Here is a 27,990-nt window from a genome sequence, read left to right on the forward strand (position 1 = left end):
GCAACTACCACAGCCCACACCTGAACTTTATGTGCACAGCGAGGACTCCATTTTGGACCAAAAATGGAAACTATAATTTCCAGAAATGCACTATTAAGTTGAATTTTGCAGTCCAGCAGCACAGAAGGATGTCATTTGGCCAAGCACTTTGAAAGAGCTATCCAATTAGACCAACTCCCTGCTCCTCTCCCATAGCCCTGTACTTTTTTTCCACTTCAATTTCTGCCCCACAGAAAAATGGGCTCATGTGCTGCTATGAATCTTACCAACAAACTCTTTAAATGAATTTAGTTGACCTGATGCCATGTTTTGGACAGGCCCCCTTTCCTTTGAAGGAATAAATATACTGATGATAAATTATCATCAGTATATTTACATGTGATATCTTGAGCCTAAGTCTAACAGTATTATTTTTTTAATTTTAAAAACTTGTTTAACAAATATATATACACACACACACAATAACAGCAAGCATAGTATGTACAAATAGTTCAAATCTATAAATTGAGCCGATCAGGTTTTCTTCTGACTCTGGTTGATCTTCAGTCTTCACGGTGGAAGACACCAGTGGAATGCTAGAGCTCCAGGAGAACCAGGGGGCAGAGGTGAGTGCGGTGACCATTACTAAGGAAAAGTTTCTGAGGAAACTGAAAGGTCTGAAGGTGGATAGGTCACCTGGACCGGATGGATTACACCCCAGGGTCCTAAAAGAGATAGCTGAGAAAATTGTGGAGGCATTGGTGATGATCTTTCAGGAATCACTGGAGGCAGGAAGGGTCCCAGAGGACTGGAAAGTGGCTAATGTAACACCACTGTTTAAGAAGGGAGGGAAGCAGAAGACGGGAAATTATAGGCCGGTTAGCCTGACTTTGGTCATTGGTCAGATTTTAGAGTCTGTTATTAAAGATGAGATCGCGAAGTACTTGGAAGTGCATGGTAAAATAGGACTGAGTCAGCACGGCTTTGTCAAAGGGAGGTCATATCTGACAAATCTGTTAGAGTTCTTTGAGGAGGTAACAAGGATGTTAGACAAAGAAGAACCAGTGGACATGATTTATGTAGATTTCCAGAAGGCCATTGACAAGGTGTCGCATAGGAGACTGTTAAATAAGTTAAAAGCCCATGATGTTAAAGGTAAGATCCGATAAAGTGGTCTTTTTCAGTATGGCAGCCAGTGACTAGTACTGTGCCTCAGGGGTCTGTGCTGGACCACAACTTTTCACAATATATATTAATGATCTGGAAGAAGGAACTGTTGCTAAGTTTGCAGATGATACAAAAATCTGTAGAGGGACATGTAGTATTGAGGAAGCAAGGGGGCTACAGAAGGATTTGGACAAGCTAGGAGAGTGGGCAATGAAGTGGCAACTGAAATACAATGTGGAAAAGTGTGATGTTATGCACGTTGGAAGGAGGAATTTAGGCATAGACTATTTTCTAAACAGGGAAATGCTTTGGAAATCAGAAGCACAAAGGGACTTGGGAGTCCTTGGTCATGATTCTTTTAAGGTTAATGTGCAGGTTCAGTTGGCAGTTAAGAATGCAAATGCAATGTTAGCATTCATGTCAAGAGGGCTAGAATACAAAACCAGGGAGGTACCTCTGAGGCTGTATAAGGCTCTGGTCAGACCCCATTTGGAATATTGTGAGCAGTTTTGGGCTCCGTATCTCAGGAAGGATGAGCTGGCCTTGGAAAGGGTCCAGAGGAGGTTCACAAGAATGATCCCTGGAATGAAGAACTTGTCGTATGAAGAACGGTTGAGGACTCTGTGTCTGTACTCATTGGAGTTTAGAAGGATGAGGGGGGATCTTATTGAAACTTACAGGATACTACAAGGCCTGGATAGAGTGGACGTGGAGAGGATGTTTCCACTTGTAGGAGAAACTAGAACCAGAGGACATCATCTCAGACTAAAGGAACGATCCTTTAAAACAGAGATGAGTAGGAATTTCTTCAGCCAGAGGGTGGTGAATCTGTGGAACTCTTTACCGCAGAAGGCTGTGGAGGCCAAATCACTGAGTGTCTTTAAGACAGAGATAGATAGGTTCTTGATTAATAAGGGGATCAGGGGTTATGGGGAGAAGGCAGGAGAATGGGGATGAGAAAATATCAACCATGATTGAATGGCGGAGCAGACTCGATGGGCTGAGTGTCCTAATTCTGCTCCTATGCCTTATGGTCTTATGGTCTTTGACATTGCTGCTCAGAACTTGTAGATTCAGTGTTCTCCATGACATTCTCATGCTCAGGAACTGCTGAACTATCTGACACTGCAGCTAACATTGATTCGTCATCCAGCATGTTGTTGTGAAAGTCTTCTCTGGTTTTCAAGAGTATGTGACAATTTCTTCTAAAAACCAACCCAGCCTCTGCCTGTAATTGTGGGAACGAGGAACTACTTCTTCAAGTACAATGGCTTTTACCGACCAATTGCCTAAATCTTCAATTCTCACAATGTCATCATATACTCAGAGGAGGTAAAGTTCTAAGCACTCTATCATAGAAATGCTTTTATTTTGCTGTAATGTTTTGCATTTGCTGCAGTATCACTGCATTCTCCTCCTTTGTCAAGTGTGGAAATGTGGTATGCAACCTTCTGTTGTGTTCTGTGACCTTGGGCGGGATTCTCCGACCCCCCCGCCGGATGCCAAATTCTCCGTCGCCGGGGTTTTGGCGGGGGCGGGAATCACGGCGTGCCGGTTGGCGGCTGCTGGCAGCGGACCCCCCTGGCGAATCTCCGGCCCGCGATGGGCCGAGTGGCCACCCGTTTTCGACGGGTCCCGCCGGCGTAAATCACAACAGGTCCTTACTGGCGGGACCTAGCTCCACGGGTGGCCTGCAGCATCCCCGGGGGGGGGGGGGGGGGGGGCGCGGGGGGCTCTGGCCCCGAGGGTTGCCCCCACGGTGGCCTGGCCCGCGATCGGGCCCACCGATCCGCGGGCGGGCCTGTGCCGTGGGGGCACTCTTTCCCTCCACAACGGCCACTGTCAACCTCTGCCATGGCCGGTGCGTAGAAGAAACCCCCTGCGCGTGTGCTTCCGCGCATGCGGCAACCCTTCGCCGCCGGTTGGCGTGGCGCCAAGCCCTTCCGTGCCAGCCGGCGCGGCACCAAACACTTCAGCGCCGGCCTAGCCCCTGAAGGTGCGGAGGATTCCCGATGCCGGAGTGGTTCACGCCACTCTTCGGCGCCGGAGTGGGCCGCCGCGCCGGTTGGTGCTGGTGGGAATCCCGCCTCTTGTGTTTGCAATGATTCATACAGAACTTCTGGTGATTTAACTAGAATAATGATTTATTGATGTACATGTGGTAAGGTAACAAACAGATGCTATACAGATTACTGATTGAGTTACATAAACTCTCCTGGAACTACTCTTATGTGCGACTGTCCTAGTATACACCTTACAACCTTCTGACGAGAGCCGGATGTCACATGACTGATGCTGACACCACCTACCGGAGGGAGGTCACATTGCTGAGGATATACAATATTATTCACAGGCATTTCACCACACCTTCTATTCATGAGTAACTCTGCTGGTGATTAACCATGTGACAATGGTGACCCTCTATAACTCAATAGTGTGAGATATGGATCAGATTGGCTGTCCATTGCTTTCTTCAACAATTGCTCAATAGTATGCACAGCTTTTTTGGCTTTTCCATTGGCTTGAGGGTACAATGGACTCGATGTGACATGATTGAAATCATATGTGACTCCGAAGTGTTGCCTCTCTTTACAGTTAAAACAAGGACCGTTGTCACTCATGAGGACTTGAGAAAGTCCATGTCTAGCTAAAATTGACTTGGCATGCAGTATTACACTGCTTGCCATGAAGCTTGTTAGTAGAGCCATTTCAGGATAGTTTGAAAAGTAGTCTATGATCAATAAATAATCTTTCCCTCGTAGGTGAAAGAGGTCCATAGCTACTTTCTGCCATGCTGACGTAGGTAAATCAGATATTTGCATAGGTTCTCTTTTTTGCTTGCAATGATGCATCTGGCATGTGTCACAACAACTGATATTGTGTCAATATCCTGGTTTACACTTGTCCAGTAAAGAGAGTTTCCGCTTGGATTTTTCAATCCCGAGATGTAATTCAAGTATCCTCTTTAGTACATGCCTGCGAAGAGTTTGAGGTCTAACTATCGCGTTCAAACAAAGTACCACTCCATTAATGATACGGAGTTCAGATCTTATGTTGTAGAACTCCGTACATTGACCTGTGGGCCAGTGTGAGTTAATATTTCTCATCACCTCTTGAAGAGTTTGATCCTTCCTGGTCTCTTCTTGGATCTCAGTAGTTTCGTATCTGATACTGGTAGTAGTGTGGAAATAAGATTGACATGCAGATCTACATCTTCAGCAATTTCACTACTAGTATTTTGTATCGATGCTCTCGATAATGCATCTGCTAAGAACAAATATTTGCCTGGTGTGTAGATGAGATTGAAGCCATAGAGTTGTACCTTCATCATCAACCTCTGAATGCGCGGAGACATCTGTTTGAGATTTCTTTTGATGTTCTTTACCAAAGGACGATGATCTGTCTCAAGCCCATAGGCGTAATCGTGGAATTTCTCCAAACCTACAACTAAACCCAAATTTTTCAATTTGAGCATAGCTCTGCTCTGTTGTTGTCATGGATCGTAATGCATATGCGACTGGTTTCCAATCGTTATGCTTGAGTTGCAGAACAACTGCTCCGAGACCATCGTTGGATGCGTCTGTTGACACTTTAATCTCCTTCGATGGGTCAAAAAATATGAGAATTGACGTTGTGGTTCGTGAAGTCTTGAGCTCCTTCCACTCTTGTTCATGTTGCTCAGTCCAAGTGAAATCCGTTGTCTTGTGCAGGGGATCATGGCCGGGATTCTCCGACCCGGCGCAGAGAAGGCGCAAATCCCGCCCCGACTTCCCTATTCTCCGGTGCCATTTTTCGGGCGCCGGTGGGATTCCTGCTGCGCCGGTCAGGGGCCGTTGACAGCGCTCCCCCCCCCCGGCGATTCTCCGGGCCTCGATGGGCCGAGTGGCCGACGGGTATTGCCCAGTCCCGCCATCGTGGATTACTCTCCTCACACACGGCTGGACCTAGAAGGTAAGTGTGCCGGAGTCATCCTGGAGGAGAGGGTGGGGGGGGGGATCCGACCCCGGGGGGGCCCCCACGGTGGCCTGACCCGCGATCGGGGCCTACCGATCGGTGGGCAGGTTGGACCCGTGGAGGCCTACTTTACTCCGCGCTGGGCCCCTGTAGGGCTCCGCCATATTACCCGGGGGCCGGGGCGGAGAAGGGAACCCCCGCGCATGCGTGGAAATAGGCCGGCCGTTCTGCGCATGCGTGGAAATAGGCCGGCCGTTCCGCGCATGTGTGGAAATACGCCGGCCATTCTGCGCATGCGCGAACTCGCGCCAACCGTTTAGCGCTGGCTGGAGCCGGGGGAACCATTCTGGCGGCAACCCAGCCCCCGAGAAAGTTGAGAATTCCTCACTTTCGGGGGCCATTGACACCGGAGTGGCTGGCGCCAGTTTTCACGCCGGCGTGGGGGCATAGCCCCATTATTGGAGAATCCCGCCCCATGTAAATGTGTTGTTTTTATGCTGGCAGGTTTGGAATGATTTTCCCTATAAAATCGATCATAACCATCGCCCTTAAGATGTCTTCCTTGTCGTGTGGTTTTGTTATGTTGGGAATTGCTTGGATTTTGTCCTTGTCAGGTTCAACGCCATGCAATGAGAGCTTGTCACCTGGGAATGGGACCTCAATTACTCTAAATTAGCACTTTAGCTTGTTGAGCTTCATCCCCTGAAGCTCGTTAGAACTTTAAGCAACCTTGTATTGTGCTCTTCTATGGTTGAGCCCCAAATGATGATATCATCCACGTATACACGTACACCTTTGATTATGTATTTCATGGCACAGTGAAAAATCTCTGATGCCGAAATTATGCCAAATGCATTCTCAGAAAGCAATACTGTCCAAATGGCGTATTAAAAGTGCAGTATTTTGTACTTTGTTCCTCGAGCTTCAGTTGAGAGAAACCTTGAGATGTGTCAAGTTTCGTAAAGAATTGTGCACCAGCCATCTCAGATGTGATATCCTCACCCTTTGGTATTTGATAATATTCTCTTTTGATAGTCTCGTTAAGATCTTCAGGATCCAATCAGATGCTAATATGGCCATTCTTTTTCTTTACACAAACCATGGTGTTTACCCAATCGGAAGGTTCCTCTATCTTTCTGATTACTTTTAATTTTGTCATTCTGTCTAGCTCCTTTTTGAGGTGATCCCGAAGAAGTGCAGGTACTTTTCTTGGTGCCCGTATCACAGGTTTTGCATTCTCTTTGAGTTGTATCTTGTAGGTGAATGGTAGTGTACCAAAAACTGTGAACACATCTCTGAATTTGCTGATAATATTCTCAAAATCGTTGGAGTGTTGATTCGATCCTTTGTGGATGCTATATACCAACTGCATCGGACCTAATTCTTCACAGGACTGATCACCTAGTAATGAATCCAAGCCCTCAGATACAATACAGAATGGGACGGAATAAATTGTGTTCTTTATCACCACACTCAGATCACAAGCACCTAACATTTTATGCTTGAACCATTATAATCTCTCAGAGATATTTTGTGATTTCTTCTAATCAACTGAATTTTTAGATTTTAAAAAATCAGTCGTGCTGATTAAATTGGCTTTGGCACCAGTGTCTAACTTCAATTGGACACTGTACCATTCACTTCACGTGGCAGCAGCCATTTGTCCTCATCAGCCGCATTTATTTTAAATGGAGTATCAGTTTGCATTTTTTTAAGTGCTGGAGAATTTTTTAATGCCTCCCAAAATTATTCTTCTGTGTTATTACTCCAACAATCAATGATGTTTCATCACTGGAGACTGTGACTTCCACTGTGCTGACTGATCTGGGGTTGAGCTTCGAGTAACAATTCTGAGCAAAGAGATTTTTTTCCTTTGCATCTGGAAATAAACTTGCCAAACGCTGGACACTGCCTTGATTTGAGCCTTTGACCACATCTTTTACACAGAAATACTTTGTCCTGATTAACTTGTTTGTTGGTGTGTGAGGAACTGCAGGAACTTTCCAACTTTTTTGGGGAAATTTCCCGCCTTTTTAGAAAAATGGTGGCGACCGTGGTGCTTTCCTCCAAGAAGATGCGCCATTCCTGAGAAGCATTTTAGAATGCTGTGCTGCTAGCCCATGAGCCTGACAAATCTTAAATTGCTTGTTCCAAAGACAGATTCGATTCCCTCAGCAACCAATCCCTCCGCTTATTTTCATTCACACCAAACACAATCTGGTCCCGAATCATGGAAGGTTCCACCACAGAAAAATTACAGGTTTGGCTTTAAATTTTAAATCAGTGATGAAATGATCTATGGACTCTTCTGTCTTCTGTAAACGTGATCTAAACACATAACGTTCATAAATGTCATTCTTTCTGGGCATCAAATCTTCGAATTACTTTGTTAAAATGTTTACTATCTTCATTGTTTGCACATTTAAACGTATTAAACACAGCAATTGCTTCGGGCCCTGCCGCTGTTATTTGATGATTTATGGGGTGACACGGTAGCACCATGGGCAACACTGTCGCTTCACAGCACTAGGGTCCAAATTCAATTCCCGGCTTGGGTCACTGTCTGTGCGGAGTCTGCACATTCTCCCTGTGCCTGCGTGGGATTCCTCCGGGTGCTCCGGTTTCCTCCAACAAGTCCCAAAAGATGTGCTGTTAGGTGAATTGGACGTTCTGAATTCTCCCTCAGTGTACCCGAACAGGCTCCGGAATGTGGCGACTAGGGGATTTTCACAGTAACTTCATTGCAGTGTTAATGTAAGCCGACTTGTGACAATAATAAAGATTATTATTATTCCCTATTTCTTTGGCAAATTCAGAAATGTTGTTGGTCCTTCTAAACTGGTCGCTCAGCTTTTTGAAACAAAGAGGTGAGTCTGGGTTTCCCAGCCACTCACGCCAGATTGTTAATTTTGGGTAGAAAGGATATGCTGTGTTCACTTCTCAATTTTCCCCATTTCTTACTGGTCATTCCAGTTGTGATATTTGACAGGGTGCATTCCTGTGGCAGGCAAATGTTCAATCCCACCACAACCTCCCTGACTCCCTCCTTACCTGCACCATGACCAAGAGTTGACCATAGTCTCACCAAATTACAGAAACTATTTGTTAAATTACTTACCCGATCATTGTCTTGATGGCAAACAGATTGCTGTGTGAATTGGATTGGATTGGATTGGATTTGTTTATTGTCACGTGTACCAAGGTACAGTGAAAAGTATTTTTCAGCCAGCAGCTCAACAGATCATTAAGTACATAAAAAGAAAAGGAAATAAAAGAAAATACATAATAGGGCAATACAAGGTGCACAATGTAACTACATAAACACCGGCATCGGGTGAAGTTGGGGTGTAGTGTTAATGAGGTCAGTCTATAAGAGGGTCGTTTAGGAGTCTGGTAACAGCGGGGAAGAAGCTGTTTGATTAATACAATTGTTTGCTCACCTTTTCTATGTTTTAAAATATGCTTTTTAATTGATAGATGGTGTGCAATTACTGAACAAGCCAAAGTCCTTCGTAGATCAAGCAATGGTGATGGGAAGACCTTGTTATTATCACTGGACTTTAATGTCTCCTATATCACCAACTGGTTGGACTACTGCAATCTGCCCTGTTTATATATTTCCACTACACTGAAAGCAGATGTTTGTCATATACTGGTGAGGGAACTCTGGGAATTAGGATGAATACTCTTGGCAGACATTACCTGAGAATCAGGTGTGAGAACATATGGCCGTGCATCCAGAGCTCACAGAATTAAGCAGCTGATGCGTACCAAGCCAGCTGGTGTAACGGGGGTGGATATCCATACTGTGCCAGGAGAATGGCACTTTATTCACATAGTTTATGAATTCATTGTACAGCACACTGTTCTGCCCGTGAGGAATTCCTGCTGGTTACTGACATTGGCAGGTGGACCAATTCATTTTTGTAATCAAACATCATTTAAACATGAATGGCAATGTGCCTGTGCTGATCGTGCTGCTTAAAGCCAGACTTGAAGATGAGGAATAGGTTTGATTGTTGGTCTGTTAATAGCACATTTGTGGAGCAGCAGAACCAGTGCCAATCCCAGAGCATCCTAGCTGTCTGATACGCTGCTGGAGGTGTGAGTGAGAGGTCAGGGCTGGGAACGAAACTTTCTTTCCTGATGGCTGCCACAACAATGAAGCTGGCAGGTAAGGAGAGAGGAGGGGAGTGGATTAGTGCCTCCCGCATCACTTGCAGAACCTGGTTGCAGTGCCTGAAAATGTTTGATGCCTTTATCAGCACTGAAAAGATACGGCTCCTCTTCATATCTCTCTTACTCTGAACATGATATGGCAACATCACATTTTCCCCTGGAACAGGACACATTTGCAATTCACAAAGGCAGCAAGCTCATTTGCAGGAATTTCCACAAGTAAAAACGTTTGTTTCTGTACCAAAATCTAACTAAAGATACAAATGAGATATCTGTGAAACATGATGTAAATTAGAGCAGGAGAATGCACTTTTAAATACCATTGAAAATGATCATTTCCTGGCCCTGAGAAGCAATGATTTGTGCATGGGTCTTTTTTAAGCAGTGACGGCAGCACAGACTAACATGGAAATGCTGTTTTTGTTGTAATTGAACTGTGGAGCCATAGAACCACAGCAAAGATATGGTGGAGAAAGAGGCCATTCAGCCCATTGTGTCTATGCTGGACAAAAATAAGCAGCTGCTCATTTATCCCATTTTCCAGCATTGGTCCGTAGCCCTGCATGTTACAGCACTTCAAATGCAGGCCCAGGCATATTTTAAATGAGGTGAGTGTTTCAGCTTCAAGCACCAACTTAGACAGTGAATTCCAGATGTCCACCATTCTCTCAGTGAAAAATGTTTTTCTCTTGTCTCCTCTAATTCTTCAACCAATCACCTTAAATCTACACCCACTGCCAACTCGCCCCTCAGCTAGGGGAACATAAGAACATAAGAACTAGGAACAGGAGTAGGCCATCTGGCCCCTCGAGCCTGCTCCGCCATTCAATGAGATCATGGCTGATCTTTGTGGACTCAGCTCCACTCTCCGGCCCGTACACCATATCCCCGAATCCCTTTATTCTTTCGAAAGGTATCTATCTTTTTCTTAAAAACGTTTAAAGAAGGAGCCTCAACTGCTTCACTTGGTAAGGATTTCCAGAGATTCACAACCCTTTGGGTGAAGAAGTTCCTCCTAAACTCGGTCCTAAATCTACTTCCCCTTATTTTGAGGCTATGCCCCCTAGTTCTGCTTTCCCCGACCAGTGGAAACAACCTGCCCGCATCTATCCTATCTATTCCCTTCATAATTTTATATGTTTCAATAAGATCCCCCCGCATCCTTCTAAACTCCAATGAGTACAGTCCCAGTCTACTCAACCTCTCGTCATAATCTAATCCCCTCAACTCTGGGATCAACCTAGTGAACCTGGATTCAACCTAGTGAATCTCCTCTGCACTCCCTCCAGTGCCAATATGTCCTTTCTCAGGTAAGGAGACCAAAACTGCAGCATAACCTCCCTAGTTTTGAACTCCATCCCTCTAGCAATGAAAGACAAAACTCGATTAGCCTTCTTAATCGCCTGTTGCACCTGCACACCAACTTTTTGCGACTCGTTCACCAGCACACCAAGGTCCCTCTGCACAGCAGCATGTTTTAACATCTTACCGTTTAAATAATAATCCATTCTGCTGTTATTCCTCCCAAAATGGATAGCCTCACACTTGGCAACATTGAATTCCATCTGCCAGACCCTAGCCCATTCACCTAACCTATCCAAATCCTTCTGCAGACTTCCGGTATCCTCTGCACTTTTTGCTTTACCACTCATCTTAGTGTCATCTGCAAACTTTGCCACATTGCACTTGGTCCCCAACTCCAAATCGTCTATGTAAATTGTGAACAACTGCGGGCCCAACACTGATCCTTGAGGGACCCCACTAGTTACAGGTTGCCAACCAGAGAAACACCCATTTATCCCCACTCTCTGCTTTCTGTTAGTTAACCAATCCTCTACCCATGCTACCACTTTACCCTCAATGCCATGCATCTTTAGTTCATGCAGCAACCTTTTGTGTGGCACCTTGTCAAAAGCTTTCTGGAAATCCAGATATACCACATCCATTGGCTCCCCGTTATCTACTGCACTGGTAACGTCCTCAAAAAATTCTACCAAATTAGTCAGACACGACCTACCCCTTATGAACCCATGCTGCGTCTGCCGAATGGGACAATTTCCCTCCAGGTGCCCCGCTATTTCCTCCTTAATGATAGATTCCAGCATTTTCCCTACAACCGAAGTTAAGCTTATCGGCCTATAATTACCCGCTTTCTGCCGACCTCCTTTTTTAAACAGTGGTGTCACGTTTGCTACTTTCCAATCCTCTGGGACCACCCCAGAGTCTAGTAAATTTTGATAAATTATCACTAGTGCGTTTACAATTTCCCTAGCCATCTCTTTTAACACTCTGGGATGCATCCCATCAGGGCCAGGCGACTTATCTACCTTTAGCCCCATTAGCTTGCCCAATACTGCCTCCTTAGTGATTACAATCATCTCAAGGTCCTCACCTATCATATCTTTATTTCCATCAGTCACTGGCATGTTATTTGTGTCTTCCACTGTGAAGACTGACCCAAAAAACCTGTTCAGCTCCTCAGCCATTTCCCCGTCTCCTATTATTAAATCTCCCTTCTCATCTTCCAAAGGACCAATATTTACCTTAGCCACTCTTTTTGTCTTAAAAGAAACAAGTCTTTCCTGTCTACTCTGTTTGGGCCCCTCAAAATTTTGTACCCCTCAATTAGGTCACACCTTTACATTATGTGCTCTAAGGAAAACAATCCTAGCCTATCCAATTTCTCCTCCCGGCTGTAATTTTCAAGAATGGCAACATTCTTGTAAATCTCCTCTGCACTCTTTGCAAAGCAATTAGATCTTTCTTGTAATGTGACCAGAGCTGTACACAAAACTCAAGCTGTGGCCTAACCAGCATTTTATACTGTTCCAGCATACTGTACAGTTCCAGCATACATCCCTGCTTTTGTATTCCACACCTCGCTGGATACAGATAAGCATTTCATATGCTTCTATAAAATCAATATTGTTATAGAAGAATTACCAGTAGTAAAAACGACATTAACACACGCTGAATAATCAGACTCAGAACTTAAGCTTGACTAGCTTTATACAGGTTTGTATTGTCTTGTAATCCTGGTTTTGTGAGGGCCATGGAGAATCCAGAACGAGTTTGTCGAGTCAAAAGAAAATAACTTTATTTACAATTATATGTACACAGCAGCAGTAGTACTTCAACACTGCTTTACTCCTCTAGCTGGTACCACATTGGCCAGCTCTATTTATGCAGGTGAAACTGCTAATGATTTCCCCGCCCCCCTCAATGGAGGTGCTCACTCCACCTGAGTAGCTCATGCTCAGAGGTGCAGGAGGGGACTCTGTCTCTGAGCTCCTGCTGTATCTGTCTGTAACCCTGCTTCTGGATGTGCTGTGCTGTTCTGTATGCTGGTTGCCTTTTCCGGACTTTGAAACCTGGACTACAGCAAGGGAGAACGGTGTTACGATCGGTTGAATGGTGGGAAAGGGGAGTCTGTTGCTGCTGCCAGTTGCTTGCAGGGAAGAGAGAGGAAAGTGCTTGCCTGGGACTCATATTTGTCACTGGCTGCCTTTCTGCTTAGCGGCTTGGAGTGGAGCGAGGAGCGGATCTTGGTTCGCCTGCTGCCGGGCTGAAAGTGGAGGAGAACGGACTCGCTTTTGCAGTTTTAGACTGGATGGATCCAGAGACCAGATGCTGGAACTGGAAGAGTAGTAGGGTGGTGGCCCAATTGACTATGTGCACTGTCTGTACTGATGTTGGTTGTATTTTACTGTTGGGGGATTGAATGGTTATTATTGTATTTTTGTTGTGTATTGTTATTTTGGGCTTGGCACTGGGTGCTCGCCAGTTGCGGATCTCCTGCTTCTGTGCACTGGGGGTTGAGGGGTTCCTCCCAGTGCTGGTGAGGGGGAGGGTTGTTCCCTCTATCTCTCCTCAACCGTGCGCTGCCTGTCCCTTTCCGGTGAACTGAGCTGTTTGCAGGTGCCCCTTCACCGACGTGGGGCTGTTGTTGGAGCCGGGAGAGGGGAGCGTGCACTGGCTTGAGCGCTGGCAGGTTTGACTTGGTTGTTGGGTTTCTTGCGTTTGCTGTGTATTTGTTTTTATAAAGGGAGATCCCTCTCTCTCTCTCTCTTCTGTCATGCCCGAATCGGTGTGGCTTTTCCGGTGCAGGGCTAGAGACCGTATGCTGGCTTTGTAGCTGGTGGCCTATTGAAAGGAATTGTTTTGGATGAACAATGGCTCCTGGCTTCTCTCTCTCTCGCTCTCTCTTGAAAGCCTCATTTTCATCTTGCTCATTTCAAAGGTCATTTTGGACAGGAACTACTCTGTACAAAGGTAGGGAGTGTGCAGAAGTGACTGAAGTTTATCAGACCTTAATGGAATACTGGCCGGGATTTCAGAGTGTTGACGCCAGAGTCAAAACCGGCGGGAGCGACTGCGGCATCAATGGGCCTCCAGGCCCAGGCATTCATCCCTTCCTAGGGGGCAAGTACGGCGCCCAAGTGCTGTCCGCTGCTCCGGCGCTCGAAAGCCGGCGCGCCACAACTGGTGCTGGACCGCGCATGCGCGCCACAGCCGGTGCAGGTCTGTTCATGCGCATGGGTTGCCATCTCCGCGCCGGCCCCCGGACAATATGGCGTAGCCCTACAGGGACCCGGCACGGAGGTACATAGGCACCCCCTGGAATTAGCCCGCCCGCCGATCGGTAGGCCTCAACCGCGGGCCTGGCCACCGTTTAGGCCCTCTCCCGGAGTCAGATCCCCCCCCCCCCACCAGGATGGCCCCCGCAGCCAGAACTCCGAGGTCCCGCCAGGTAGAACCACAGCCGAACGATGCCGGCAGGACTCGGCTGAACTCGGCGGGCACTCGGCCCGTCGATGTGCGGTGAACCGCCAGAGGGGGGTCGCTTTCAACGGCCCCCGACCGCGTAGCGGCGACCCCACGGGCGCGATTGGTGCCGATTCTCCGGTCGCTGGAGAATCGACGGCCCGGCGTCAGAGCGACGCGGCGCGATTTTCGCATCCCCCCCGCCGATTCTCCAACCCAGTGCAGGATTGGAGAATCTCGGCCATTGTCTTCATAAAAAATGTGATTCATGTCATTGTGCCATGTCTTTCGAAGTAAGCATTTAATTTGTGGACGCATTAGCCTTTACTGTGATTTTCTTCTTTAAAAATCATTTCATAGGGTGCGGACGACACTGGCTGGGTCAGCATTTATTCCCCATCCATAATGCCTTTGAGAAAGTGGTGAGCCGCCTTCTCGATCCACTATAACTGTGGATTCGGACATTAATACTTTTAAAATGCCAATTGTGATATTTTTCTGTGTTGTCTCTTTGGTGTGTCAACAGTGATCTTACTGAGTCCTAATTCATAGTCATTACAACACAGAAGGAGGCCATTTGGCCCATTGAGTCCAAATCGGCTCTTTGTCGAGCACAATCCAAACAGTCCCATTTCCCAGCTCCATAGACCGGTAATCTTATTTTGCTGAAGAGATCATCAAATCAAATTCACTATCTTTCGTTCCATTGCTCCTGTAGGCAGCGAGTTCCAGAATTTTGCCATTAGCTGCATTGAAAAGTTCTTCCTCAAAACCTCTCTCATTATATTTCTTGCTCAAACCTTTAAATCTGTGACATTTAGTCCTTGTATCATCAATAAATGGGAACAAACTTTCTTTCTCTACCTTATCTAAACCTGTCATAATCTTATACATCTCTATCAATGTTTAAAATTTATTCTTTTATGTGGTGTGGATGTCACTAGCTAGGACAGTATTTATTGCCCATCCCTAATTACCCTTGAGACGGTCATGGAAAGCCACTTTCTTGAATCACTGCAGGCCATATGGTTTCAGTACACCCATAGTGTTTTTAGGGAGAGAGTTCAAGGTCGTGATGGGATGACAATAGATTTTCAAGTCAAGATGCCAAATGGCTTGGAGGGGAACTTGTATGTGGTAGTTTTCTGATGCAGCTGCCGTCCTTATCCTTTAGTTGGTAGAGGTCGCAGGTTTGGAAGGTGCTGTTGATGGAGCCTTGCTGAGTTGCTGCAGTGCATCTTGTATATGGTATGCACTGCTGCCACTGGTGATGGCAGTGGAGGGAGTGAATGTTTTAGGTGGTGGGTGTTAATGCAGTGGACCGCTTTGACTTGGATGGTGTCAAATTTCATAAGTGTCAATGGAGCTGCACTGGTCCTGGCAAATCAAGAGAATTCTATTATGTTCCTGACTGAAGTCGTGTAGCTTGTGGACAGGCTTTGGGGAGTCAGGAGGCAAGTTTCTCACAGCCTCTGACCTGCTCTCTTGTTGCCACAGTACTTATATGGCTAGTCCAGTTCAGTTTCTGGTCAATGGTAACTCGGAGGACGTTGATTCTGGGGGATTCAACGATGATAATGCTATTGAATATCATGGGAGATGGTTGGATTCTTCCTTGTTGGAGATGGTCATTGCCTGCACTTGTGCGGTCCAAATTTTAATTGCCTCTTATCAGCACAAGCCTGAATGTTGTCCACCTCCAGCTGCGTATGGACAAGGGCTGCGCCAGTATCTGAGGAGTGGCGAATAGTTCTGAATATTGTGCAATCATTAGCAAATATTCCCACTTCAGATATTGTGATGGAGGGAATGAGTATTGTGATTGACAAAGCAGCTGAAGATGCTTGAGCCGAGGACATTACCCTAAGGAACTCCTGGAGTGCTGCCTTGGGACTGAGATGATTACGAGCCTGGGAAGCACAGTGGTACAGTGGTTAGCATTGCTCCTCACAGTGCCAGGGACCCGGGTTCAATTCCGGCCTTCGGTGACTGTGTGGAGTTTGAACAATTTCCCTGTGTCTTTGCGTTTCCTCCGGGTACTCCGGTTTCCTCCCACAGTCCAAAGAAATGCAGGTTAGTGGACTGGCCATGATAAAATTGCAGTCTTCGTGCCCAGGAATGTGCAGGTTAGGCTACGGGATTACGGGTACAGGGCGGAGTGGATCAGTGCAGTCTCGATGGGCCGAATAGCCTCCTTCTGCACTGCAGGGATTCTTTGAATTCTATGAATCTATGAATTAACCTCCAACACTCACAATGATATTCCTTTGTACTATGTATGACTCCAACCCATGAAGAGCAGTTCCCCCCCCAATTCCCATTGACTCCAGTTTTGACAGAGCTCGTTGATGCCACTCTTGGTCACATGCTGCCTAACGTCAAGGGCAGTGACTCTATCTTACCCGTTGAGTTGTACTTTTTGTCCATATTTGGACCGAGGCTCTAATGAGGTCAGGAGTTGGGTGGCCCTGGCAGGACACAAACTATGTGTCAGTGCGCAGGTTATTGCTGGGTAAGTGTAATTTGATAATATTGTTTGTTATATTCCCAAAATGTAATATAAATATTATTCATTTGTCTTGCCGAGTTGTATTTAACTTGATGATAAACAGTCAAAGTCTTCCAGTTGGTGACAAATTATTTATTGAGTAACAAAATAATACTTGTGAGTTCTTTCACTTTAATACTTTGACTAGTAATATAATTAACTAAGATTAGATTTAACTAACAATTATGATACGCAACACTCTGATCTGTCACGTCTTTACTCTAGCTGCACGACACACACACTAACCTACAGAAAGAGCGGGACACTCCTTATATAGGTCCTGTTAATGTTGCCATCTAGTGGTCATCTGTCTGTACTGACTGCACATTAACTAATCATGTATTAACATAGACAGAGATCACTACATTGTTGACAACCTCTTCCATCACTTTGCTACCCTCAATATCCTTTGCTCTACGAAGAACACATTCAGCTACTCCAACCTAACCTTGTAGCTAAAATCCCTCATCCATTGCCCTGTGTTGGGTGGGGTTACTGGGTTATGGGGATAGGGTGGAGGTGTGGGCTTGAGTAGGGTGCTCTTTCCAAGAGCCGGTGCAGACTTGATGGGCTGAACGGCCTCCTTCTGCACTGTAAATTCTATGATTCTATGATTCTAGTAAATCTCTTTAATTTTCTCAAGGGCCCTCACATCCTTTCTAAAGAGCAACGTCTGGAACTGGAGGCAATATTCTTATTGTGGCCTAACTAAAGCTTTATAACGTACCTATTATTGTACTCAATATCTTGATTTATGAAGCCCAAGATACCATAAACTTTGCTAACTACTCTCTGAATATGTTCTGCCACCTTTAAAGACATGAACCTCCAGGTTTGTCTGTCTCTGAACATTTATTCGAACTGTACCATTAAGTTTACATTTCTGCTTTCTGTTCCTTCTAAAAGATGCATCACCTGACACTTCTCCGTGTTAAATTGTATCTGCCACTTGCTTGCCCATTCTACTAATTGATGTACACCCTTATGCAGTAGATTGGTATCGTTCTCACTGCCAGCCACACCTCTTAGTTTTGAATCATGGGCAAATTTTACAATTTTACTTAGTATAGCAATATCCAAGTAATATATATGCAGTAGTCCTAGCACTGACCCTTGAGAAACACCGGGACAAAGCAGCTCATTTTATCGGCACCCCAGATACAAATGTAAACATTTGCTCCTTCCACTACCATCACAATCAGATGCACTGCAACACTCACCGAGGTTCCTTCGAAAGCGCCTTCTAAACCTCTTGCCCCATACCACCTAGAAGGACAAGGGCAGCAGACGCATGGGAACACCACCATGTGCAAGTTCCCCTCCCAGTCACACACTATCCTTACTTGGACCTACATTGCTGTTACTTCAGTGGAACTCCAAGCTAGCAGAACTGTGGGTGTTTCTGCACCAGAGTACCCAATTCTTTTTTTCCAATTAAGGGGCAATTTAGCGTGGTCAATCCACCTACCCTGCACATCTTTTAGTTATGGGGGTGAGACCCACACAGACACGGGGAGAGTGTGCAAACTCCACACGGACAGTGACCCGGGACCCGGATCGAACCCAGATCCACCATGCCGTGAGACAGCAGTGCTAACCACTCCGCCACCGTGCCACCTGTATCTGCACCAGTTTGACTGCAACAGTTTGAGAAGGCGGCTCATCACCACCTTCTGAAGGGCAATTAGGAATGGGCAACAAATGTTGGCCTTGCCAGTGATGTCCATATCCTAGAGCAGAATAAAAGAAGCAACTCTTTAACAAATTTAAGTCAGAAAAACAACCATTTGACACAACTTGCTGCCGTTACGCAAATGTTCTGGTACAAATTCTTGTTACCTACCTGGCACTGTTCAGGTGAACTCACCAATTCACTCATCCGTTCATTAACACTGAAAGGCTGGACATTTAAAGCTGTACGGCAGCTAATGCCATTAAAAGGAGGAGTACCCTGTCTTCTCCCAGCTCTATTCCGCTTTGACTGAGTTCTCCGATGAACACCGCACTCCAGATTTTTTGAAAAGCTGGGTGTGGAAGATTCCGAAGAAGAGCCGTGTTGGGTAAGAGAAATTCCTGAGTGGAGTGACAATCTGAAGATGTTTGCTGCTCCTTGGAGGATCCCAGCTGATGTCTCTCAGAGTTTCACTAATGTCACTGATCAGCAGCTGCACAGAGCCAGTGCTCAATTATACTTGGTATGACAGGGATGCACTGACATGATGTTGCCTCCAAGTATACATGGATGTCTTCTCCCTTTATCCCACCCTGATACCCACACATGCAGCTAAAGGGTTCATAACCAAGCTGCCCATTATATAACAGACCTCTGCTCTATTTTCCACTTTGCCTGTTGGATTATTGATTGAAAATCATGTTGCAACAGAAGGAAACTCCAGACTTCGGTCATGAGAAGCGAACCCGCTTCATTAAGTAACATAAAGTTACTTATTAACTCAACGAGCGCAACAAAGTTTATTTTGTGACTCTACAAAAATGGAAGGTTTATTCTGATCTATTGTCAATGTAACGTACTGGCAGTAAAGACCCTTGCCCACCACCATATTGGAAAATCATGGACGGATTACCACATTCTGTCCAAATCAATGGACAAAACAATTATGCATTGCATATCCACAATTTTCTGGGATACATTGGTACCAGGTGAGATTCCCTGTTGCCAGCATCTACTGGTAATATTACTTCGATCAAAATCAAGTGAATTATTTACTTTGAAATATGTACAAAGTTGAACAACGTTGAATGAACTTTGACAACTCTTAACACAAACAGCAAGATTGATGTTCATCGGCCTTCCAAATCATTCTGCTCACAGAATAAGATACGCACAATACAATAAGCATCTCAATAGGTTTACCAGTTACAGAACTTATTTTCAATTAGGCCAAGGGTTATAACTGTGATTTGAAAACATGGTTCATGGAGTTTAGTTGTAAAATGATTTATCTGGATTGCACTGACATTGTAAATTTACAAGCAAAAGATCAAAGTTCAAACTGTTTTGTCATTCTCTGTTTTATTCTTAGATTGAAATGATACAAAAGTGAATTAATTTGCAAGTTTTTCAAATCCCAATTAATACCCAACATTGGATATTCAATTTGAAATCTGGATATCACAGAATGGAATACTCAGTAATCATCATGCGTAAGGCCTAGTTTAATGAGACTTTCTGACATGAAGTCTCACTCAAGTTGTTTTGAGTGTGCGAGCCCAAATGAAAAAATGATTGGAGGTTGTATGGGTGGACAGAGCAAGATTCTTTTCAATATCAAAGTTCTGCAAAACAGTCCCCAAGCTGAACTTTATGTTCTCCTGTCAGGTTCTGCACTTGGCACCTCTTCTGCAAAAAAGATTAGTTATTGCTTGTTTTGCAGAGGTTCTGGTTGGGGAGTCAGTAACAAGGAATCATTAATCTAAAAATGATCACCAAAAGAGTTAGGAGGCAGGTTACAGGAAGTATTGTTTTCTGGAATATTGAGGAGCTTGCAATGATAGCTGAGACAGAGACCATTGGACATTTTAAGGAAATGTTAGAAAGGTTTCGAAGCAGAAGAAGATATTGGGTATGGAGAGAAGCTGGGGAAGTGGAATTAGCTTAGAATTTCATCAGAATACAACTGGCATAGGCTGAACATCATAGACTGCAAGCTTCTATGGGACATTTAAAAAAAAAAATTACAGGATGTGGGCATCACTGGTTAGGCCAGTATTTATTGCCCATTTCTGGGTGCCCTTCAGAAGATGGTGGTGAGCTGCCTTCTTGAATCGCTGCAGTCCCTGGGGTGTAAGTACACCCACAGTGCTGTTAGGGAGGTAATTCCAGGATTTTGACCCAACAACAGTGAAGAAGCAGCAATATATTTCCAAGTCTGCTGCTCTTGTCTCTCTGGATGGTAGTGGCCATGGGCTTTCACAACAATCGACAATGGTTCAATGGTCATCATTAGACCTTTAATTCCAGATGTTTTATTGTCATGGTGGGGTTTGAACCGGGGTCCAAAGAGGATTACCCTGGGTCTCTGGATTACTGTCGCTCATTTAATACATTTGTTTGACAGTTAGAACTGTAAATCAGGAAAAAACGAAAACATCATCATCATTTGGTATCAAATGCTATTCTTTCACTTTGCTTTACATAGCAGAATGAGGATATAAATCCCAAATTAAACTTACACAAACATTAGGTGAGAGGACGTATTCCTCCTCCAGCTGGTGAGTGTATTTGCAGACATCTTCAACATGTCACTCCTCCGCTCCGAGGTTCCCACCTCCTTCAAGAAGACTACTATAATACCAGTACCAAAGAAGAACAAGGTAGCCTGCCTCAACAACTACCGACCGGAGGCCCTGACGTCTGTTATCATGAAATGCTTTGAGCAGCTAGTCATGAGACAACACCAGCATCCCAGACTGTTTTAATCCATTGCAGTTCGCCTATCACCGCAACCGGTCCACAGCAGATGCTATCTCCCTGGCTCTACAATCAACACTTGAACACCTCGACAAGAAGGACACCTATGTGAGACTGCTGTTCATAGATTACAGCTCTGCCTTCAACACCATTATCCCGACAAGACTTATAAACAATCTCTGCAATCTTGGCCTTGACCCCTCCCGTGCAGCTGGATCCTTGACTTCCTCACCAACAGACCGCAATCTGTCAGGATAGGCAACAGCACCTCCTCCACAATAGTCCTCAACACTGGGGCCCTGCAAGAATGTGTGCTCAGTCCTCTACTGTACTCCCTATACACACATGATTGTATGGCAAGATTTAACTCCAACTCAATCTATAAGTTTGCGAATGATACGACTGTGGTGGATCGTATCTCAAACAACGACAAATCAGACTACAGAAGGGACATAGATCACTTGGTTGCATGGTGTACCGAAAACAACCTCTTTCTAAATGTCAGAAAGACCAAGGAACTGATCATCGACTTCAGGAAGCGTAGCACGACACACAATCCCGTCTGCATCAATGGCTCCGAAGTGGAGATGGTCGATAGCTTCAAGTTCCTGGGGGTCACCATCACCAACTGTCACCATCGCCAACAGTCTGTCCTGGCCCACTCACGTTGATACAATAGTCAAGAAATCCCAACAACGTCTATACTTCCTTCAAAAACTAAAGAAATTTGGCATGTCTGTATTGACTCTCACAAACTTCTACAGACAGATTCTGTGGATTTTGTTTATTGTCACTTGTACCAAGGTGTAATGAAACGTATTTTTCTGCAAGCAGCTCAACAGATCATTAAGTACATGAAAAGAAAAAGGAAATAAAAGCAAATACATAATAGGGCAACAAAAGGTACACAATGTAACTCCAGGGTTACTCCAATGTAACAGGGGTGTAGTGTTAATGAGGTCAGTCCATAAGAGGGTCGTTTAGGACTGTGGTAACAGAGTGTGTGTTCTCAGACTTTTGTATCTCCTGCCCAATGGAAGAAGTTGGAAGAGTGAGTAAGCCGGGTGGGTTATGCTGCCCGCTTTCCCCAGGCGGCGGGAGGTGTAGATGGAGTCAGTGGATGGGAGGCAGGTTTGTGTGATGGACTGGGCTTTGTTCACGACTCTCTGAAGTATCTTGTGGTTGTGGTAAATCATGTGATTGTATTGTCTGGACTGGACTGTATCATACATGCCTGGGCTTGTCCAAGTTGGCTCCGCCTGTGGCTCCGCCCCTCGGGGCTTCTGTATAAAAGTGGCAAGTCTCAGCCTCCGGCCCCAGTTCAGGTCCAGAGGCTGGAGGCTTGCTGTTTAGTGTATTAAAGCCTCAGTTAACTTTATCAACTTGTCGTATATTATTGATGGTGTATCAGTGGTCTTGGACCGAGCAATTGGCATACCAGGTTGTGATGCAGCCAGATAGGATACTTTCTACGGTAAGATGTGCCATAGAGAGCATCCTATCCGGCTGCATCACAGCTTGGTATGGCAGCTGCTCAGCCCAAGGGCACAAGAAACGGCAGAGTATGGTGAACTCAGCCCAACGCATCACGCAAGCTTGCCACCCTCACATTAATTCTGTCTACACCTCCCGCTGCCTCAGGAAGGCAGACAGCATTATCAGAGACCCCTCCCACCAAGGCTTTGCCTTCTTCCAGACCCTTCCATGAGGCAGAAGGTACAGAAGTCTGAAAACCCACACATCCAGACATAGGAACAGCTTCCTCCCCACAGCTACAAGACTCCTCAACGACTCTCCCTTGGACTGATCTGTTCCCTCTAAGAACACTATTCACAATGCCCAATGCTGCCCTTGCTCATGTATTTGCTTTGTTTGGCCCCTTGTTCCGCACTGTAACCAATCACTGTTTGTCGATGTACCAGATAGGATGCTCTCTATGGCATATCTTACCAGAGAAAGTATCCTATCTGGCTGCATCCTATCTGGCTGCATCACAACCTGGTATGCCAATTGCTCGGTCCAAGACCACTGATACACCATCAATAATACACGACGAGTTGATAAAGTTAACTGAGGCTTTAATACACTAACTGCTGGAAACACTCAGCAGGTCAGGCAACATTTTCTCTTTTAATTTGAGATTTCCAGCATCTGAAGTACTGTATTTTCATTATGTGTTAGTGAAACATGCCTGCCCTTGCGGTTCAAACTGCATATTGTCAAATAGATCAGGTTGCACAATTTAGTTAATCTCCAAGTGTTATTATTGCACTGCCTGCACCTAATGGTGCACTGGGCCATATTTTCCTGGGACAGGGCACTAGCCTGTTGCCAGAGGCTTGAGGTGCGACGTTCTACATCAAGTCTGGCTGACTAGGAGTCTCTCCCACTCTTGTCGCCTGTCATTGGTGCGTTGAAAGGATTTTGTAGGTTGATACTTAACTTGTCTGGCTGCATTATGAATGCACTTTCCTTGGCCATCTGGTCCTGGGGTAGGACTCAAATCCAGAGCTTCTGGCTCAGAGGCAGGGATGTTATCCCCTGTGCTGCAAGACCTCTTAGTCTATAAGTGTAGTGCTCCTTATTCAGAGATTGCATTCCTAACAATGTTTTGTGATTAAAATAGATCCGATGGTACACTATCTTGTTAACTTGCAATGTTAAGTGAAAATAATATCACAGAACATCATCATCCTTTTAGCCAATATCTTACCACTTGGAAGGAATATCAGAATTAGGAAACATAAGATAGTGATTAATAAGTCCAATGGGGGTGTTCAGGGGATGTTTCTTTTCTCAGAGATTGGTTAGTGTCCTGGGAGTGTCCCTTTAAGAAATGTTTTTGTCTTATCACATGGCTTCAGTGATGTCATTGTGTGGGTAGAGCTAGGCTGTGGCGCTGGGAGTTTTTACTTTCGCTTTGAGTTTGGAGCTGGTTTGTGGCTCTGTGAGCTTTACTTTCGCTTTGAGTTTGGACTGGTTTTGAACTGCACAGGTTGAAAGAAATGTTTCTCTATCTGCATTTTAAAAGCTGTTTCCAGACTACTTGATAACTTAAAAGAGATAACTGCTTTCTGGAAGGAATTCAAACCTGCTGTTTGAGAAAGGGAACAGGGTGTATCACTAACAAATCTTATACCAGTAGGAGTGCTGTGTGCTGGGCCACACCTTTGAAAAGGGGTTTCTGGTTTTACTTGGATTTTGTTACTGAATTAGAACAGTTAAAGGGGGAATTCATTAAGGGTTATACCTAGATTACTGTAGCTGTGTAGGGCCTTTATGTTTGTAGTTGATAATACTTACTGTGGATATTTATATAAATGTTGACTAAATTTGTAGAATAAAGCTTGTTTTTGATTAAAAGTGCTTAAGGCCTCTGTTGAATAACACCTGAAAGGCAGGCTCTTGTGCTCATCGTAAGTAAAATCAATAACCAGTTGTAGGTCAGGTGAACTCCATAATATACTTTGGAGTTTTTTAAAACCCTGGCCCATACAATTAGAATGTGGAACGCCCTATCAGATGGAGTTCTTAAGGCAACCAAAATTTAAGGAGGTGCTAGACAAAGACATGAGAGAAAATGAAATATAAGGACATATTTAGTGATAGTGTTAAATGACGATGGTTGAGGAAGTTCAAATGGAACATAAATATTGGCAGAGACCAGTTAGGCCAAATAGACTTTTCTGTGCTGTACTTTATATGTAATTCTATGGAATATGTGGATTAAACAGAGGTTTAAATGTTTTAAAATTCTTAATATTCACCAGCCGCAATCAGTGAAAAATAGTAGTTCAGTAAAACTGTAAGTCAGACTTGCTCCAGAAATGCCTGCAAAAGTTAAAGGAGTACCTAGTAACTGATGCTGTTGTCCATAAAATCACCATTCTGTCCTCAAAACTGCATGACTGATTTCAGAACTGTCCATCCTCTCAGTAGGGTGCTTACCATTACGCAGTTAGATTGAAAGCTCTAAGTGGTCTTGGACTCTTCGAAATGGTACTATAAATTCCAATGCTTGTTTTTACAAGGCATTATGCAATTGAATGAAATTTGTTGTCATAAGGGATAATGTAGTTATTTCTGGATAACTGGGGCTCTTTCTGGGGAAGGTGGGACCTCTACAGACAGGATGGTCTACATCTGAACCTGAGGGGCACAAATATCCTGGGGGGGAGATTTGTTAGTGCTCTTTGGGGGGGTTTAAACTAATGCAGCAGGGGCATGGAAACCTGGATTGTAGTTTTAGGGTAAGGGAGAATGAGAGTATAGAGGTCAGGAGCACAGATTTGACGTCGCAGGAGGGGGCCAGTGTTCAGGTAGGTGGTTTGAAGTGTGTCTACTTCAATGCCAGGAGTATACGAAACAAGGTAGGGGAACTGGCAGCATGGGTTGGTACCTGGGACTTCGATGTTGTGGCCATTTCGGAGACATGGATAGAGCAGGGACAGGAATGGATGTTGTAGGTTCCGGGGTTTAGGTGTTTTAGTAAGCTCAGAGAAGGAGGCAAAAGAGGGGGAGGTGTGGCGCTGCTAGTCAAGAGCAGTATTACGGTGGCGGAGAGGATGCTAGATGGGGACTCTTCTTCCGAGGTAGTATGGGCTGAAGTTAGAAACAGGAAAGGAGAGATCACCCTGTTGGGAGTTTTTTATAGGCCTCCTAATAGTTCTAGGGATGTAGAGGAAAGGATGGCGAAGATGATTCTGGATAAGAGCGAAAGTAACAGGGTAGTTATTATGGGAGACTTTAACTTTCCAAATATTGACTGGAAAAGATATAGTTCGAGTACAATAGATGGGTCGTTTTTTGTACAGTGTGTGCAGGAGGGTTTCCTGAAACAATATGTTGACAGGCCAACAAGAGGCGAGGCCACGTTGGATTTGGTTTTGGGTAATGAACCAGGCCAGGTGTTGGATTTGGAGGTAGGAGAGCACTTTGGGGACAGTGACCACAATTCGGTGACGTTTACGTTAATGATGGAAAGGGATAAGTATACACCGCAGGGCAAGAGTTATAGCTGGGGGAAGGGCAATTATGATGCCATTAGACGTGACTTGGGAGGATAAGGTGGAGAAGTAGGCTGCAAGTGTTGGGCACACTGGATAAGTGGGGCTTGTTCAAGGATCAGCTACTGCGTGTTCTTGATAAGTATGTACCGGTCAGGCAAGGAGGAAGGCGTCGAGCGAGGGAACCGTGGTTTACCAAGGAAGTGGAATCTCTTGTTAAGAGGAAGAAGGAGGCCTATGTGAAGATGAGGTGTGAAGTTTCAGTTGGGGCGATGGATAGTTACAAGGTAGCGAGGAAGGATCTAAAGAGACAGCTAAGACGAGCAAGGAGGGGACATGAGAAGTATTTGGCAGGAAGGATCAAGGAAAACCCAAAAGCTTTCTATAGGTATGTCAGGAATAAGCGAATGACTAGGGAAAGAGTAGGACCAGTCAAGGACAGGGATGGGAAATTGTGTGTGGAGTCTGAAGAGATAGGCGAGATACTAAATGAATATTTTTCGTCAGTATTCACTCAGGAAAAAGATAATGTTGTGGAGGAGAATGCTGAGCCGCAGGCTAATAGAATAGATGGCATTGAGGTGCGTAGGGAAGAAGTGTTGGCAATTCTGGACAGGCTGAAAATAGATAAGTCCCCGGGACCTGATGGGATTTATCCTAGGATTCTCTGGGAGGCCAGGGAAGAGATTGCTGGACCTTTGGCTTTGATTTTTATGTCATCATTGGCTACAGGAATAGTGCCAGAGGACTGGAGGACAGTGAATGTGGTCCCTTTGTTCAAAAAGGGGAGCAGAGACAACCCCGGCAACTATAGACCGGTTAGCCTCACGTCTGTAGTGGGTAAAGTCTTGGAGGGGATTATAAGAGACAAGATTTATAATCATCTAGATAGGAATAATATGATCAGGGATAGTCAGCATGGCTTTGTGAAGGGTAGGTCATGCCTCACAAACCTTATTGAGTTCTTTGAGAAGGTGACTGAACAGGTAGATGAGGGTAGAGCAGTTGGTGTGGTGTATATGGATTTCAGCAAAGCGTTTGATAAGGTTCCCCATGGTAGGCTATTGCAAAAAATACGGAGGCTGGGGATTAAGGGTGATTTAGAGATGTGGATCAGAAATTGGCTAGCTGAAAGAAGACAGAGGGTGGTGGTTGATGGGAAATGCTCAGAATGGAGTACAGTCACAAGTGGAGTACCACAAGGATCTGTTCTGGGGCCGTTGCTGTTTGTCATTTTTATCAATGACCTAGAGGAAGGCGCAGAAGGGTGGGTGAGTAAATTTGCAGACGATACTAAAGTCGGTGGTGTTGTCGATAGTGTGGAAGGATGTAGCAGGTTACAGAGGGATATAGATAAGCTGCAGAGCTGGGCTGAGAGGTGGCAAATGGAGTTTAATGTAGAGAAGTGTGAGGTGATTCACTTTGGAAGGAATAACAGGAATGCGGAATATTTTACTAATGGTAAAGTTCTTGAAAGTGTGGATGAGCAGAGGGATCTAGGTGTCCATGTACAAAGATCCCTGAAAGTTGCCACCCAGGTTGATAGGGTTGTGAAGAAGGCCTATGGAGTGTTGGCCTTTATTGGTAGAGGGACTGAGTTCCGGAGTCGAGAGGTCATGTTGCAGCTGTACAGAACTCTGGTTCGGCCGCATTTGGAGTATTGCGTACAGTTCTGGTCACCGCATTATAGGAAGGACGTGGAGGCTTTGGAGCGGGTGCAGAGGAGATTTACCAGGATGTTGCCTGGTATGGAGGGAAAATCTTATGAGGAAAGGCTGATGGACTTGAGGTTGTTTTCGTTGGAGAGAAGAAGGTTAAGAGGAGACTTAATAGAGGCATACAAAATGATCAGGGGGTTAGATAGGGTGGACAGTGAGAGCCTTCTCCCGCGGATGGAAATGGCTGGCACGAGGGGACATAGCTTTAAACTGAGGGGTAATAGATATAGAACAGAGGTCAGA

The 27,990-nt window shown here is 45.1% G+C and overlaps 1 protein-coding gene across 5 annotated transcripts in view; it reads right to left on the bottom strand.

Annotated features, from left to right (window-relative positions):
- The window catches only part of abcc12 (ATP-binding cassette, sub-family C (CFTR/MRP), member 12), a 296,461-nt gene that overhangs the window by 225,419 nt on the left and 43,052 nt on the right, over window positions 1-27,990 (bottom strand). Inside the window, exon 1 of one of the 5 annotated variants that reach the window (XM_072518200.1) lies at window positions 18,435-18,909. The exons of 1 other annotated variant lie outside the window; for it this stretch is intronic. In XM_072518200.1, coding sequence (XP_072374301.1) covers window positions 18,435-18,470 — 36 coding nt within the window. In that variant the 5' untranslated portion in view covers window positions 18,471-18,909. Of the gene's footprint in view, window positions 1-18,434; window positions 18,912-27,990 lie in introns of those variants that run through there. 3 more of the 5 variants (XM_072518198.1, XM_072518202.1, XM_072518201.1) reach the window with 3 other exon arrangements.

The sequence above is a fragment of the Scyliorhinus torazame genome, chromosome 10 (genome assembly GCF_047496885.1).
Source record: "Scyliorhinus torazame isolate Kashiwa2021f chromosome 10, sScyTor2.1, whole genome shotgun sequence".
In the NCBI taxonomy this organism is placed as follows: domain Eukaryota; kingdom Metazoa; phylum Chordata; class Chondrichthyes; order Carcharhiniformes; family Scyliorhinidae; genus Scyliorhinus; species Scyliorhinus torazame.